The sequence below is a fragment of the Prionailurus bengalensis genome, chromosome D2 (genome assembly GCF_016509475.1).
Source record: "Prionailurus bengalensis isolate Pbe53 chromosome D2, Fcat_Pben_1.1_paternal_pri, whole genome shotgun sequence".
NCBI lineage: Eukaryota > Metazoa > Chordata > Mammalia > Carnivora > Felidae > Prionailurus > Prionailurus bengalensis.
Window position 1 is genome coordinate 44,963,005 of NC_057351.1, and position 17,692 is coordinate 44,980,696.

The 17,692-nt window shown below is 53.2% G+C and overlaps 1 protein-coding gene across 1 annotated transcript; it reads left to right on the forward strand.

Annotated features, from left to right (window-relative positions):
* Nucleotides 1-2,076: 2,076 nt before the first annotated feature.
* GPRIN2 (G protein regulated inducer of neurite outgrowth 2) lies at nucleotides 2,077-6,765 on the forward strand. The gene has a single exon (XM_043596793.1). It carries the CDS (start codon nucleotides 2,250-2,252, stop codon nucleotides 3,621-3,623), a length of 1,374 nt encoding a protein of 457 aa, XP_043452728.1. The 5' UTR covers nucleotides 2,077-2,249; the 3' UTR covers nucleotides 3,624-6,765.
* The last annotated feature ends 10,927 nt before the right edge of the window (nucleotides 6,766-17,692 follow it).

Below are 17,692 nucleotides of genomic sequence, written 5' to 3' on the forward strand. Positions count from 1 at the left end.
AAAGGATGTGGCACATGCCTGGTACAAGGTGAGTAGGTACTGGGAGCTGTTATTATCATCACTGTGATGGTTAATGGCTTTGTTGCCCTTTATACATCCATCTTAGAGCTCCTTGAGAATAGGGACTGGGTTCTAGTCCTCTCTTGGCTACTCATCCTTTTCTTGGCTGTTCCAGGGACCAGTCTGGCTTCAGCCCCAAGGAGCAGCAGGGATGGGACACTCCTGTCCAGGCAGGAGCTGTGTCTAGTGTCTAGAGCTGCACGGTCCAGTATGGTAGTCATTAGGCACATGTGGCCATTTCCATTTAAATTGCTTCAATTTAAGTAAAATTAGAAAGCCAGTTTCTCAGTCACACTTGCCGTCTGTCAGGTGCTCAGTAGCCACATGTGGCCAGTGCTGATCTAATCGGACAGTGCAGATCTTTCCATCGGCCCAGAAGCTGTGCTGAACTGGACTCCACAGCAGGCCTCGAGCTCTCAGGGGACTGCAGCTCCAGAAGCATCCTCACTGTTGGCTTGAATAGCCAGCAGCTGTCTCCTGAGTGCTGGGGCAGAAGAAGTTTGTCATTATACAGAAACAGAGTTTCCGAGAGCCCTTTCCGAATTCCCTTTCAGGTGGCCTTGCTCCCCTGGTCAAGGTGGCTTGTTTCCTGGCGGTTCTTCTCAGCCCCGGGGGTGGGAGGGCAGGACCGGGATTGCCCAAACTGCGGTGTTGCTTCTTCCCCCACCCTGTTTCTGCAGCTGGTCCTGCCTGGCAGGGAGTCTCTGGGAGATATTCCTCATTCACAGCTTCAGCCAGGGCCAGGCTGACCCACATGCCCTGACCCCACTTCCTCCCCCTCGGGCCCTGCCCGGCCTTCAGCCCCCTGCTCCCCTCATGTGCCTCCTGCCTTCTGCTCATCCTGTTCCTCCCCTCCCGGCACCTCTCCTTCCTCTCTCTCCAGGCCCGACCTCCAGGAGGCCTTTCCTGATCCGTCACACAAAGTGAGCTCTCCTGGAAATGCCCTTTCTCAGACCCCGTTTTTGGTGCTCAGCACTTTCCTCTGTGGGTTTACTCTTGTATTCTCTTGTTCTCTCGGCCAGGCACGTGGCAGACATTCTCTGAGGGCCAGCTGTGTGTCAGGGCAGCGCTAGGTGCTGGACAGATAGAGGGGGACAGGGTGCAGGCCTGCTTTGACAGCTTCGGATTGGTGGGGTGGCCAGGTTATTGCATCCAGGCGAGACAGTGCTCAACCGGAGATGGAGCCGGCCCAGCCTGGGAGAGCTTCTCTGGGAGGAGGTGCTGATGTTGAAGGGCCAGAGTCAGTGAGCAGGTCCAGAGGGGTCTGTGTGGCTGGGAAGAGACAGGAAAGGCAGGGAAGGAGGGAGGCAAGGTGGGTGCAAGCACACTTGGCAAGAGGGCATTTAAATTTGATGGAGGGCGTTTCCGATTGGTGATATTAGACCACATTCTTGGAGGCACAGGATCTTAGTTCCATGTCCCCTAACTCCAGGGCCAGGCGTGCATTGTGTGCTCTGAAGATGGCTGTGGAATGAGTGAGCATTTGCCAAGTGTCCTGTGTGTAAAGGGCTGGTGCGTGGGGTCTCTCCCTACCCTGGAGCCAGACAAGGGAGTCAGAAAACCCCTTCCCCTTCACAGCTGCCAAGACTGAGTCCCAGAGACATGATCGCCCAACCAGGGCACCCCGCCTGAGAGGGCGGGGAGGGGGCCAGGGGAGAACCCAGGGCGTGTCCTCTGTGTGCCCTCTATTCATTGTTCATTTATCTCACAAACCTCTTTTGAACGACAACTCTGTACCGGGAGGCCCCAGTCCAAAGCAAGATGGATACGGACAGTTCTGGGAGGAACCCAGCTAGTATTTGCCAGTCAAGCTTTACTGGTTATTAAAATACTGCGATACTCCTGTGCTGGTTGACTAAGAGTTATTGTCCCAAAGCGCCCGCCCCCAGTGTCCTGGCAGCCTTGGCCTCTCCCCTGGATTCTCCTCCCTCCGCATAATACAGGACCCTACCCTAGGGCTGGTTCTAATCACTTGGTACCGGTTATTAGATATTTGCAGTGTCATATTGTGTATGATGTGTGATGATCTTGATTTGGAGTGTCTGGTGTCCTGTCATTGTTTGGCTCCTGGCTCCGAGCCATCATCCAGGCTAGTGCTGAAGCTGTGCCCTGCTGTGTGCCTTGTACCGTGTGAGCCCAGAGCAGAGTCCATTCAACTCCCTTCCCTCCCTCTCTCTCCTGCAGGCATCATGAGCACCAGCCGCCCTGACCAGGGTGCCCGGCCACCCCGGTGTCCCTGCCCGCAGCCCCTGTCCCGGAGCTCTTCCAGCCTGTTGGAAGGCCAGGGGCAGAGACCAGAGCTCCGCAAGAGCGCCAGCAGCACTGTATGGCAGGCCCAGCCAGGCGAGGCCAGCGCCAGTCCGCAGGTCCCGGAGGAAGAGGAGGACCACGCTGAGAGCACGGAGCAGACGCAGGCCTCCAGCCCCCGGCCCCGGCCCCGTGCTGTGGGCCACTGGCGGAGCAGCACTGTGGGCAATGTGTCTACTGTGGGTGGTGGTGACCTGGGTCGCCTGAGGGCCCCCGGTGCTGCTGCCATGCAGAGGAGCCACTCGGACCTGGTGCGCAGCACCCAGACCCGGGGCCACAGTGGTGCCCATAAAGCCAGCCTCAGCTGCTCGGCCCTTGGCAGCTCACCGGTCCACAGGGCTCAGCTGCAGCCCAGTAGTACTTCTGGCCAGGGAGGCCGGGCCCCTGCAGGCCTAGAGAGGGACCTGGCTCCAGAGGAAGGGACTTCGAACTCAGCCTGGACACTGGGAGACAGTCAGGTGTGGGTGGCGCCACTAGACCTGGGAGGGACAACCACCCACAGCAGCAGCCCCCAGGCTGGGCCCAAAGCCACCGGGCAGCCAGCCACGACCTCCTGCCATGCCTTGTCCCCAGCAACTCTCCTCTGCAATATGAGAGAGGTGGGGACCGGTGGCTGCTGTCATGCCCTGCCAGCCCCGGGGATCCTGGCCTTTCCCAAACTAGTGGCATCGGTAAGTGAGTCTGGGCTGCAGGCTCAGCATGGGGTGCGGTTCCAGTGCAGGTTGCCTGGGGGGCTCCCTGGGCATTCCCACTGCTGTGCCCACCCTTGGGGTCCCACCGGGTTGGTCACGGAGCCTGGTACCAGGACCAAGGATGTATGGACCATGACCTCAGCCAGTGACTTGGCCCCTGTGTTGGCATCCTCTCTGTCAGCCCAGGATGCTGGTGTACAGGCAGCCCCCATGGCGGTTTGCAAGGCTGTGGCCACCAGCCCACCCTTGGATGCCCCCGTGGCCCTGCACACATTCCCGGAGGTAACTCTGGGGTCTGGCCTGGAGGAGACACCATCCCCTGTGCGGGATGTGCGATGGGATGCCGAGGGCATGACCTGGGAGGTGTATGGAGCTGCAGTGGACCCTGAGGTACTTGGCGTGGCCATCCAGAAGCATCTGGAGATGCAGTTTGAGCAGCTGCAGCGGGCACCCACCAGCGAGGACAGCCTGTCTGCGGAGGGCCGGAGGGGGCCTCTGCGTGCTGTCATGCAGTCCTTGAGGCGCCCCAGCTGCTGCGGCTGCTCCAGTGCAGCTCCCGAGTGAGGAGCTGTGGCCCTCAGAGCTATCCTGGGCCCATGGACTCAGCCCCAGGCCAGGGACAGTGGGAGCCCCGGGCTCCTTGGACCTCCTGGCAGCCGTGGATGTGTCTCTGCTGTTGGCTGACCGCAGGGCACAGGACTGCAGCCTGGGGACTTCCTGCTCCTTGCAGCTGGGCTGGTTTTTAAGGGCTTCATTCCTGAGAGCCACATCCCTGCACATCCAGGCTCTGAACTTTGGGACAAACTTTCAGCACTGTGCGTAAGGGAGATCCTGATTTTTCTGTAAAAATTCTCGACGTTCTGTTTAGTGTCTCCTCAGAACTCTGCCATGATTTCCCCTGGGACTCTTGGTGGCTGTAGTTTAAAGCAGGGCTCAGATACAACCAATTCCTGACATGAAAGTTGGGGCCCCACATGACACAGGGACTGGCTGGGTCTTTGGGGATGGCCACCGACACTGTTTAAGACCTCCTATGTGCCACACACTGTGCTTGTCACCTTCCCTTGTTGAGTCTTTGCCTCTTTGCCCCGATTTATGGGTGAAACCACAGGCATTTGGCAAGGCCGTGGCTGACATGCCCGTTGGACTGCTGGAGGTGATGGGCCGAGATTCAGAGCCAGGGCTGGCTGAAGCCTGGGCTGCTTTCCCACAGCACACTGGTGGTCAGTGCAGTGTAGTCATGAACCAGAAGGATTTATTGAGTCTGTATCCTGTGCTAGGTTCTGTGGAATCCTTGGGGAATGAGATGGGCTGTCTGCACCCTCACTGAGCTGACAGGGTTGGGGAGGCGGGGTCTACATCCGTACCAGGGCACCGGGCATCCCAGAAGGGCCCGGGGCTGCTGCTAAGAGCCAGCCCTCCTTGTTGGTCTCAGGAAGGGGAAGCCCAGGGGCTGGCCTCAGGAAGGGGAGAAAAGGTGGCCACTTGTCCACAAATACGTTGCAGTGCCTGAAATGACACCATTATCACCTCATTCCTTTGGCTTAAGGACTTATTCCTAGCCAGTGTGGTTCTTGGAAGGAGAGAAGGCAGAAATGGATAGGAGGAGGGAAGGATCCTGGGGTGGGGTTTTTCACCTGGTGGGAAATGGCCAGAGCTGTGAGGCCGTGGGGAGCTGGGAGGCCTGTGAGCCTGTCCTCCCAGCCCTGCCCGTGTGAGCTGACGTGGGACAGGAACGGGGGGCTGGGGTCATGCGGTGAGGAACCCAGGGCACAGGCTTGGCACAGCCTGGCTTCATTGCCCAAGGACCTCCCAAGACCTGTGGAGTTTGGGAGTGGGCCTGTGTTCTCATCCTGGGGCTTAGCGCTGAAGATCCTAAGCTCCTGGGACAATCCGCCAGCCTGCCCTGAAGAGGGAGCCAGGTCAGTGTGCTGCTCAGGGTCCCCTGGCTTGGGAGGGTGGAGTAAGGGCCCATGTGCAGCCCTGCCCGTGACCTGACCCTGTTCCTGGGCCTCCTGCACTTAGGAACCCGGGACCTGGCAGCTGGCTTAGTTTTCCCTACCTCAAGGACCCTGTACTCACTGTTGTGGAAATGACTCCTCCAAAAGCAGGTTGAGTTGGAAAGCAGGGCTGGCATTCTAACGGGCCAAAGGAACAAGGTGAGGAAGGCATGCATGAGGTCTGAATGCCTCCCATGGCCCTGAGGTGGGGCTTTCTTACCCCCAAACACACCCTTCCCACTCTGCTTAAAAAAAAAATGACAGCACATCAGAACTGCTTCTGAGGGTGGGGCTGGGGCAGAGGGGTTTGGCGTGGTGAGCAGTGAAAATGTGCACAAGCAAGTTTTCACGCACGTGTAGGCTCTGGCTACTGTGCAGCGCGTCTGTGCCTCTGGGTGTTCTGCGAGGCAGGCCCATCACACTCTGGGTGATGACACGTGCGTACCAGGCTGCCCACGTGCCTGGTGCTGCACCAGGGCTCTGGGAGCCCCAGCTGTGGGGCCATGAGGTGACAGGTAATGAAACAGAGTGGGGAGGGCACCAGCACACAAGGCCACAACTGAGCGGGGTCTTGACACAGAGAGAGTAGACAGGTGGCAGTGGGAAGGGGCGTACCAGGCAGACAGGACAGCATGGTCAGAGGCATGGAGGCCCCTGTCCTGCCTGCGCCGTGGTGAGTCACTGCAATGCACGTTGGGTTGGGGTGTTTGTTGGGTTGGGAGGCTGGCAAGGGGTCCCCGTGGTGAGGATCCCTGTGTGACTAAGGAAGCAGACTTCGGGGAGCTGCGGAAAGGGTGATGGGGCCAGATTTCATTTTGGAAACATCCCTTTGGCTGCCATTGGAGAGATTAGTGTGGGAGAGGTGGGAGGCTGGGGCCCAGGGGGATATAGGTGTGTGAGCCAAGGAGGGGCCTGTCGGGGAGATGGAAAGGGAGCTGGGGGTTGGGCATTCATGCACATACATGCACACACATGTGCACACACAGGTGCACACAGGGCCTGCAGTGGCTTCAGAAAGGAGGAAGAGTTTTAGGAGGCTGGTTTCCAGTTTGAACAAAAGGAGGTGAGGCCACTACCTGGGACAAGGAGAGGCAGGTGAAGGGCCACATGCCAGGATATTTGGCTGAAACTCTTAGAGACTTTCTCTGTCACATGCAAATTCCCTTGAGTTCATTCTCTGTTTGGCTGCTGTGTGCCAATCAGTACCCCTTCCTGGCTCTACCTGGTGGGCCAGGATGGCAGGCTGGGCTGGGCCCCAAGTGGGAAGGCCTAGCCAGTCCTTCCACCCAACTCATCGTGACCAAGATAAATGTTTGCAAGGTGGTTCTGGAATCCAGTCTGGCCTGTGTCCAGCCTTGGGCTGTGCATGGCTGGGAACCCCATCATAACTTCCTGGTTAAGCTTGCTGCCCTGGCCGTGGCCCCACTAGCCAGACTGCACAGCCTCGGCCAGTGGGTCCACCTGGCCCCCATCCTGTTGCTGTGGCCCCTCCCTGGCTGGGCCTGACCAGCAGTGGTTTAGGGTCTCAAGACATGGCCACCAGCTTAGTTTACAGATCTCCCTTCAGATTCCAGATTTCTGACCAGACTTTCTAGGTCCCCTTCAGGCCCTGCTCTGGCAGGTGATGGATTTCATTATTTGTACATTTGTTTTGTTTTGAATTTGGAATAAAGTATTGGAGGTCAGAGCTTTGCTAGGGAAGGGTCCATGGTCCTGGCTGGTCTTGTTTTTTTCTGACAGATTTTGTCCTTCAGAACATCCGCCCTAGATTCTGAGCTTCCGTGTCCAGGCAGCAGCCCCCCTCTTTCTTCTCCAGGGACTCCTCCCTTCTGTCCACTGTTCTCTCCTTTCTGGCAGCCTTCCGGGCCCCCAACAGCTGAAGCCCGGCTTCTGGGAGCTTATCACCTCTGGGCATGGCCAGGTCACAGAGCAGGCATCTTTTGCCAAGCCCCAGGCTGCTGATACCTTCACAGGGAATCACTAGTCCACCCTAAGGGAGAAGGTGTTGCTCCCAGAGTATAGGCTACTACCCGCCTGAGGTCACGATGTGTATATGGGGTGGGGCTGGAAAAGCAGAGAATGGGCCTGTCCCACTGTGACATCACCTCCTGTGTCAGCTAGATTGGGTCTCTGTCCCCAGAAGTGTTGGATTCTTATTTGACAGGTGCAAAGGGCCTTCCCAGTGCAGATCCTGGCACTTTGGGCATTGTGGGGGAGGGTGGGCACTACAGGTTAGTGGTCTAAAATTTGAGTTTGAATCCCGGATCTCACCTGTAGCCATGTTGGGCAAGTTACTGACCTCACTGATCCTCGACTTCCTCACGATGATATGATAATTGTGCCTCCTTCTTTGGCTTGCTCTGAGGATTACATGGAATAACCCACGTAAAGCGCTTGGCACCGAGCTGGCATTCACCACGTGTGCCAGTGTTCCTTTGGCCTACCTCCATGGCTACAGTCAGGGGCTAGCTCTTGCCTGGCCAACTTGGCTCTGATCAAGGTCCACATCCCATCTTGGCCATTCCTCATTTAGAGCCTCCTTCAAGGTCCTTTACCCTGTGCTTCATACCCTGCTTAGGTCACATGTACTCTGGCCTTGGCTTTCTGAAATTGTGATTCCTGGAGCCATGCTGAGGAGGCTAGTCTGGGGCTGGGCTCCCAGAAGCTCATGCTAGGATGAGGATTCTGGATTGACTAAGGAAAAGGGAGTGGGGAGTGCAAGTCAAGAAGGGTGTGATTTCAGGTAAAGTCCTGGCCTTGGTCCCGTAGGAGAGACCTGGGGCATGCCTGCCATGGGGGCCAGGGGTCTGTGCATGTGTGTGGGTAGTTCCAGGCATCCTGGCTGTGGCAGGCAGGCTATGAGGCTCCAGGAGCCCTGGGGAAGCTCTCTGCATGGCGTTGTAGGCCCCTTATCCCAGGGGAGGTGTGCACAGAAACCAAGGGCATCTGTGGGGTCTGGGGGGCACACTCATCAATGGTTGCACTCGTGCCCTGAGCAGCCCTCTCACCCAGTAGACGTGTATGGAGTCCACAGCCTGCAGAGTGCCCAGAACTTCTCTCCGTGAGCAGCTCGGAAACAGTTGTCTCCTTTGTGTTCATGCTGAATGACCTTGGTCACTCAACTGCAGAGCTTTACGTTTGCCGATGCTAAATTCCTTCTTGGTGGTTGTTCTGGCCTGGCCTAGTTTGGTCATCTGAAGCTATGACTAGTCCTTTATCAGTTTCCAACCAACTTGTCAGGCAGAGCAGGGCCACACAGAGCCCACGGCCTGTCACTGAGTCATCTTATAGGTCAGCACTGGTCCCCAGGTCCCTTTGAATCAACAGTCATCATGGGCAAGTCCGTTTAAGGTGAATTTGTGCAAATCTGGGTCTTCAACATCAGTAGCACTCTTCTGACCCAAGTCCCGGCCCAGGGACCCTCCCATCCAAACAAGGAAGGGGGATAGGGGCTTGACTGGAGTCCTCGCTGTCCACATAGCCGGTTCTGGTTCTGGTGATCGCTGCTTCCCTTTCTAACATTTTACTTCTGTTTAACAAGCTGTTCTAGAAGTTTGAGATCTGCAGTAAGCTAAGAGTCACAGAATCTCCCTTGTAACCTTTTTGGAGATTGGAAGCCACCCCACTGTGTGCTGGCACACCTCGTTTTCATCCTCCCCCCCCCCCCCCGCCCCGGGCACATCAGGGCTCACCTCGAGGTTCCTGGGGGGTGGCTGTGAGGAGCATGACACTCATCACAGCTGGCCTCTATCTAGCACCTTCTTCAATGGGCCTTTCCGTGGGGCTGCTCACCCTTTTTTGATAAGAGTCTTTCTGAAGCTGGGTGGAGGTCTCTCTAATGGATAGACATGGGGCTAGTTCTGTTGCTGTGGTTACGTAAAGATAATAAGTCATGAAAAATATCTCAGGAAAGTCGATGTTGGTTAAAGAAAACCAAACCAAATCAGAGTTGCATTGGCCTTTAGGACTGGAGGTGGACAGGTAGGGTCTGACTCTCTTTCTCCAAGAGTTGGGTAAACATTGCCTTTGCTCCCTTCTGTGGTGACCCTCCATGACTCATTCGTCATTTCTCCCTCTCCAAGCATGGGGTAGCTCAGCAAGGAGGCAGGTCTGTACCCTGAAACGTGCTCCCAAATGGGTGTCCTAGAATTCATGTTTTATGGCCCCACTTTATAGGACGGAATGTGGGAATTGAGCGAACATGGCAGTCCACATCTGAGGGGCTCAGGGCTGGTGAGTGTGTCCCATTTTAAGGTATGTGGCTCTTAGCCATGTACGCTTCACCCAGTCTGTCCTGGCCTGGAGCTTTCCATTTCTGAAACACTCCTGAGAAGAGACACCGGGCACCCAAGAATGTGGTCATGGGAGTGCAGTGCTTCCCTGGATGTCCAGACAGGGCCCAGTGGGAAGGCTCTGCTCTTGGTGTTTTTCTCCCCAACCCCTGTTTCTCTTTAATCTCAGTCTTTCCCTTCTCCTCTTCTGTATCTGGTCCTCTGTGCCCTCCAGAAGCCTTGTGTCTCTGCACTGTCCCGCAGTCCTTGCCCCTGCTGCCAAGGGTCTGCCTTGCCCTAATCCTCCTGCTGCAAGCAGCTGCTTGCTCTTCTCGTGGCCACTTCTCCCCCAGCCATGGCTGGGTCTGGTTTTCAGCATTCCTGCTTTTCACAAGTCTGGGCTCTTCCTATCCACCTGTCTGTTCTCTGTCTCGGTAAAAACCAAAACATCTAAGCGTGCCAAAGAGCTTCTGAGCATCTCCCTAGAGAAGGAGGCCTCCTTGGACTAACCTGGGATCAAATTGTCAAGTTTCCATCCTTTTTGCCTCCAAAAGGGAAATCAGTTGTCCTGCTGGGTAAGTGGAGGAACTTTGGTATCCCATCAATCTTCAGTTTTGGTGGCCCTTATTGGCGCCTGGCTGGTTAGGTCACCTGAGGGGCACACTGGATGTGTGGTCTCCATCTGCTAGTTTTAGGCAGGCCATCTCCTCTTTTGTGCTTTCAGACTCTTCTTGCTTGGCTTGTAATTAGATTGGGAGATTGGGGCATGTCCTGGGCCTCATTGGGGACACAGCGTGCTGTCCCATCTCTGTGCCTCTCTCCTGTGTGGGACTGGTTTGTGTCTAGGAGCCAGGGCTGGGGACAGGGGGACGAGACTTCTGTCTTTGACACCAAGTAGGCACCTGAGAAAATGCCCACTGAGAAAGCCTGAGCAAGCCCAAGTAGGTAGCCTCTGTTGGGTCTCGTATTTTCTGTGACTCATCGTGGAACTAAATTTGGGGTGCTGGAGCCCTGCCGGGGAGGACTGGAGTACCTCACCCATGTCCACTCGGCCCCTTACCTGTAACCTTCTGCTTTGCCCTCCCTCTGTCCACTTCTCATTGTTAGCAGTCAAGGTCCGGGGAGGTGTTGGCCAAGGGTGCCATTTTGTATTCAGGCTTTGTGGCCTTTGTAAGCCCAGCCTGTGTCCCTTGAGGAAGACTATACGGTCTGATTTTCTTTCCCTTCAGAGTTGAGGCAGTTCAGGGAGAGGGGAAGGGGTTTCCTGAGAAGTTTCCAACCCCTAAACTCCCTTCTGCCCTGGTGCAACTCAGGGTGTGGTTCAGACTCCTACCAGGTCACACACCTGGGCTGGGGAGGGAGCGGGCAGGAACCAGCAGGGCTCTGGGCCCAGGAGAGCTTGGACACGCAACTGGGCACTACTGGAGGCACCAGGAACATTGCCTGAGTCTTGCTGAAGGTGCAAAGTGGGATCCTGCCTTTATTTGGCTTTTTGATATTTTGTCATTTTTTTGCATTTATTCTGATTTTAAAGTATTCACTAAAACATTATTTATCTTGATTACCGAGCCTTTTGCCATCCCCTTACATTTTGTGCCTTGTCCCTGCCTGGCACCCTCCTCTCCTAGAGCTTTAGGTCCCCTGGGTACCCAGCCCCCCCTCCCCCCCTCCCCCCCTCCCCCCCTCCCCAGGACTCCAGTGCGGGGGAAGGAAAGCCTGAGGTGCCGCCTGCGGGAGGAGCTCGGTCGCCCCCTAGTGGCCTCAGAGCCGCTCCTTCAGAGACACCTGGGGGCACAGGCTGGGAACCAATGACTTTGTCCCCTCCCCAGCAGCCTCAAGCTACCTCCAGCCATCTCACCCCGTGCCTGCGCCCTGCTCCCGGCTCTTCTCCTCCTCCAGATGCTCCAGGACTACGGGGGCTGAAGATTTCCGACGGGAGGATAGCGATGAAGAAGGTGAAGGGAGTGGAGTCCAGGCGGAGGTGGGGAGGCACCCGAAGCCCTGAGGGGAATACAGCCTCATTTTACAAAGCTTTGGATTCCAATTGTGAGTTATACTCCCCAAGGGGCTGGATGTGGGACCCTTTGTCATTCCACCGTGAACTTGGGTGTGTTTTTATAACCCTTCTTTGACTTGCCTTTGTCTTAAAATTTACCTGGAGCCTTTAAACGCGGGGTGGTCCCACCCCAAGGGGGTCCTCTTCCTGAGCCTTGGGGAAAGGTGTAGACAGCCAGGATTGTGTCTTCCCTCATGAGTCACTGACTTTGTTGGCGGAGGGAGGATGGGAGGCAGCGGGCTGAGAAGGGGGTTTCTGAGCTGGAGTTAACTGTCAGAGAGGGACTGGGGTCTAAAGTTTGTTGTGGTGGGGGCTGTCCTGAGAGCCTTTATTCCTGTTATTCCTTGTCTTCACTGACTCCCTGTGGTCCCCAAGGCCAGCTGAACATGTTAGAGGTCATGCGAGCCAAGAGAGAGGTTGGAGAGAGAACCTGACATGTGAAGTGTGGCTGAGAGGTGTGCCTGGGACTAAAAGAGGGAGTTGAGGGGCGGGGGGGGATGCTTCTCTTCTTTGGTGGCACGAGGGTGGGAGGGAGAGAAGGGAAGTGGCTGTGCCAGGCAGGTGTTCCTATCTCATTCCATGCCCACACAACCTCTCCAAGGTGGTATCTCCCTTAGGACATTTTTGGCTGCAAGTAACTGAATTATGAACCAAAGGTATCTGAACAATTAAGATGTTTAATTTCCCATTTAATTTTTTTAAGTTTATTTATTTATTTGGAGGGAGGGGAGGGGCAGTGAGAGAGAGAGAGAAAGAGAGAGAGAATCTCAAGCAGGCTCCACACTGTCAGCACAGAGCCTGATTTGGGGCTCGAACCCACAAACATGAGATCATGACCTGAGCCAAAATCAAGAATTGGACGCTTAACTGACTGACCCACGCAAGCGCCACAATTTCCCACTTAATTCTTAACTTCATTCCAGAGTTGACTGAGTCACTTTTAGAGTAGTCTCCGTGGCTCAATGAAGACATCAAGGATTCAGGTTCTTCTCTTAATTCTGCTCTGTCATCTTTACAGTATTAATGAGGGCTGTCCTCATGGTCACAAAATGGTTGCTGCACCTCCAGATATCGCATTATGATGGGAAGGAAGAAACCAAAAATCTGCCACAAAAGGTTATTGGTGCACATAGTCAACTGATTGAAAATGTCAGCTTTTCATAGCTCGCAGATGAGTGAAGGCTGTCACAGTTTGACACTAAACAAATGGCAGAAGCACTGACTATGTTTTGCATACATTATCTTTTCACTGCTCACGATTACTTCACTTCACAACGACAACCGAGGTTTGGAGAAGACCAGTAACTTGCTCTGTTTTATGCCAGCAACTGACAGTGCTGGAATTCAAACTCCAGTCTGTGTGACTCTAGGCCTGGCTTTTCATTTGACTCTTTAAAAATGAAAGAAATACATATTTATGATAAGAATTTCAAACAATGCAGACCTTGGCTTTTTGCTTTGAAACAGTATATGTTCATGATAAGAATTTCAAATAGTGTAAAGGGCACAGTGAAGATCTGCCTCTCGCCCCTCTTTGTAGTTCCCGCTGTAATTTCAGTGAATCTTCCAGATTTCCTCTGTAGTCACAAGCTCAGACTTCTAAATATTTTATACAAATGAGATCAACTCTGATACTATTCTGCACTCATTTTAAAAATTAGTGCATCTTGCGAGGTGCCTGGGCTCGGTCGGTTGAGCATCCAACTTTGGCTCAGATCATGATCTCACGGTTCGTGGGCTTGAGCCCTGCATCGGGCTCCGTGCTGATGGCTCAGAGCCTGGAGCCTGCTTCGGCTTCTGCGTCTTTCTCTCTCTGTCCCTCCTTGGTTCACACTCTGTCTCTCTCTGAAAATAAAGAAATAAGACATTTAGAAAATGAAAGAATATTAATACATCTTACTAGTAATATTGCTATATAATAGAGTCTACCTCTTTCGTCTCTTGGGTGTATTGTATTGCATGGAATACAAGAATTATTACTGATATTGTTCCCAGTTCTCCTCTGCTGGTCTTTATGTCATTTCTCATATTTTTTGTGTTTATAACAACCATGGAAAAGTAAATTTCCTCGTATATATAGTTTTGTGTCCATATGTGAGAATATCTTTGGATGAAGTTTTTATCAGATTGTATATACAAAATGTCTATGGATATTGGCAAACTGTCCTCCAAAAAGATTGTACAAATAACACGTGGAAATCCTTATTTTCTCATACCTGTGCCAAATTTGAATGTTACCACACTTTAATATTTTGGCTAATTTGATAAATGGAAAACTAATATCTTAATGGTTATTTTGATTTGCACTTCCTTTACTGTGAGTGAGGTTGTGTTTAGCCAGGCGGCTTGGGTGAGAATTCCTCTCCGGTGTTCTCAAGCTGTGTGATGTTGGGCAAATTGCTGTACCTCTCTGAACCTCAGTTTCCTCATCTGTAAAGCGGGGACAGTCATGGTACTAGCCTTATTAGTTGGTTTTCGGGATTTAATGGTGTCATACATATAAATTGCTAGCAGAGTTCCTAGCTCAAAACAAGGGCTAAGTAAATGTTTGGTATTATTATTATTATTATTATTATTATTATTATGTCATATATTTACCGACAATTTGAGTCTGCTTATGATTTGCCTATTCATATCTGTTTTCCATTTTCATTGGATTCTTTTTTCCTTATTGATTTATCAGAGCTCTTTGTATATCAGTAACATGTTCCTTTTACGTGTATTACAAGTATTTTTGTTTGCCTTCTAATTGACTTTATTGTTGAGAGCAATTTTAGGTTTACAGCTAAATTGAGAAAAAAGTACCCAGATTCCCACATTCTTAATTAATCCAGTGAGCTCTTGGACCCATTCATCCATTCATTCAATAAACACTTTTTGGTATGTCAGGCTCATGCCTTGCAAACAGTGGCAGCAGCTTAAGATACCAGGCACATCTTGTCACCTTCAGCTGAGGACAGTGTTTGCTAATACCAGCATTGGAGAGCATTTTACGAGTTGCGGCGTGAAGGAGGCCTGTCCTGGGCAGGGATTTGGGTTGGCCGTCCAGGCATACTGGGGGCCCTGCCCACTTGGAGCAGCGCTACGGTCACCGGGGCATAAAGACGTCTGCCCTGGCCAGCTTGCTGCCTTCCAGGTGCACCCACCTGACTGATAATCCCAGACACCACACACAGGCCTGGATACTGTGTGTAGAACAAATGTTTATGAGAGGCATTAATAGAACAAGGCAGATCTCACAGAGAGACAGGGAGAGAAAGAGAACTGGAGAGAAGGAAGAGAGAGAAAGGGAAAAAGAGGGAGAAACAGAGACAGTGAGGAGGAGAAAGGATGGTTAATTTGTCCCGGTTTTCCTGGTTTTCGCCTCCAAGACCCATGGCCTGGAGAGCCCTATAGGCTTGGGAACCTGAAATTGTTAGCCACCCTAAAGGAGGACAATGAGGGAGAGACAGAACGAGGAACAGAGAGCAAAGAGACAGACGCGGAGAGATGGTGCACCCCCTGCTAGGGCTCCTGTAACTGAGCCCCACACACTGAGTGATTTAAACAACAGACGCTTACTATCTCACAGTTTTGGAGGTGAGAGGTTAAAGATCAAAGTGTCAGCTGGGCTGGTTCGTTCCGGGGACCAGGAGGGAAGGATCTATTCCAGGCCTCTCTCCTTGGCTCGTAGGTGGCTTTTTCCTGTGTCCTCACATCGTCTTCCCTCTGTGCATGTCTGTCTCCGAGCCCAGATTTCCCGTTTGTAAGGACACCAGTCAAATTGGATTAGAAGCCACCCTAATGACCTCACTTTAACCTGATTTTCTCTGTAAAGATCCTGTCTCCATAGAAGGGTGCATTCTGAGGTACTGGGGGCTAGGACTTCAGCAAATGAATTTGGGGGACACAGTTCAGCTTGTACCTGATGGGAAGTCAGAGAGAGACACCCAGAGGCCAGGGGGCACAGAGGGAGGAAAGTGGTGGGTGACAGTGAGGGGACCGAGGACCGGGAGTGTTCACCCACCACAACCAGTTTCTTCTCCTGACAGTTGGCTTCTGTCCATAGTCTATATCTCTCCCAGTTATGTCCTGCCTCCACTCTCCATCCCAGCCCAGGGCCCTCCCCGGAGCCTTGTGTCATCGCATTGCAGACTCCACGTGGGGTATGGTCCCACCCCCAGTTCCCAAGTGCAAGGAGTAGTGGCCCCCGCAGAGCCTCAGTGCCACCTCTGTCCCTCTGCAGCTTCTCTGAGCCCATGGGCTATGGCATGCCATCCTGCACGGCCATCTCTGGCCTGCAGAACTGCTCCTGGGCAAGGCCTGCTACTCCCCATCCCACGGGGTGCCGCCAGGGACCATCTATCCCCCTGGGCCACCGGACTTGGAATCTCATTCTTCTCAGGGCATTTGTGGTCCGACCTTTTTGTCATTTCCACCCCCACCCTACCTCCCACTTTCAGACCTAGTCGGGTTATGGGCAATGTAATCTTGTCTGCTGGGATTCACTTACCAGCTGATTTGTAATCCCAAAGAAAACAAAACAAACAAACCATTCCAACCTACAGGTCTTGCGCAGCTTCTCTGACTTTGTTCACAGGTGTTGGGGAGTACTCGGCGTGCTTACAGTCAGTTTCTGAACTATTGGCTGCGAGGTGGGGTTTGGTCTAACACCAAGCCTTAGTGCTGAGTTTCATTCCGTTTAGCCTGGGGATCTTGGCAACGATAGATGGATTCTCTGGCTCTGGCAAAAGTTTCTCTGTTGTCTCCTCCCTCTTTGTTATTGCTGTTTTCTCTCCCAACCACTCAGTTTATCCATGGATATTCTCATCCATCCACTTGCATATCCATTACCCATCATTCACCACCTTCCCATCCATCAATAATCCATTCATCCATCCATCCATCCATCCATCCATCCATTATCTCTCCACATGTTAATTTATTCACAATCCATCCATTAATCATTCATCTATACATCTTCCTACCTATCCATTTTTCATCATTCACCACAATCCAGATATTCATTTATTTATACACCTTCATCACTTAACAACCCATCCCCATGTAACTACCATTATCCATCTATCCATTCATCTATATCTCCACCCACCATCCATCATTGACTGTCCTCCCATCCCCCCACCCACCCCCCACCATCCATCCTGTCCCATCTGTCCCAGCTCTCCATTTATCCATTCAGCAAGTATGCTCTATATTTTGGTAATATGACAGGGAAGGTCTTAGGTCTTGTAAGGAAGGAGATGAAATGAAAACAAAATGAAACAGTACTCTAAAGCATTGCAACAGCAGTAAATCCAGCAGGATACTGTGGGAACCCAGAGCGGGGGAAAAATCACTAAATTTCTAAGGCTATTGGGGAAAGTTTCAGAGGAGGTGACATTTGACTAGGACATTGAAAGATAAATGGGAGTTGGTCATAGAGAAAATGAATGGGTGGTGATTGGGGGTGTGTGTTGGGAGGGGAGAATACACATTCCAGGCTGAGGAATCGCATGTGCAAAGGTGCGGACGATGCGGGGGATTCCAGGGAGCGGGGAGATGTCTAGTGGGGCCAGGGTGCGGGAGGTGGAATAAGGAATCTCTGGAGGCCGAAGCTTTGGAGGTAGATAGGGGCCAGATCAGGGGTGTCTTGAATGCCGGGCTTCATTCCATGGACATGGGGAGTCACCGAAGACTATGAAGAAAAGGAGGACCTCAGTCAGGTTTGGGCTTTGGAGGATCATTCTGGCAGTGGGGTGGAGAAGGAGCAAGCCTGAGGTGGAGGTGCTGGGGCCCACACCAGGCCGCCAGGAAGATCAGCCCTTGGTATGGGGGTGGCAGGTACCATCGAGGAAAGGGCTGGCCCCCCGGGGAGCTAGGGTCTCGGTAGGAAAGTGGATCAGTGACTCCAGCCTCGGATGGAGTCCTGGGGCCCAGTTAGAGCTGACTGTGGGTGGGGAGGATTCTGCTGGTAAGATAGAGGTTGGCGGGTAGTGTTTCTGTCGACATGACAAAGGGACCCCTGTGGGCTTCAGTGGAACCACTGCCAGCAGCCAAGAGGCCGCCCAGGCGGGGTCTCAGGCAGCAAGAGCCCAGCCCACCCACAGCTGAAATCTGGGGTCCCACGCCCAGGCCTGAGGGAGTAGGTCCTGATGCTTGGCACATGGAGGTGGCAGGGACTGTTCACAGGGGTCTGTGATTCGAGTGGTTGTGAGCCCATGCCGTGTCAAGCTCAGCCATCTCCCTGGAGATCCTGGCACCGGTAAACCCTGGCTTACCAGACTGAGAGTCCAGGGTTCTCTCTCAGTCTGCTGGCGCCTCTGA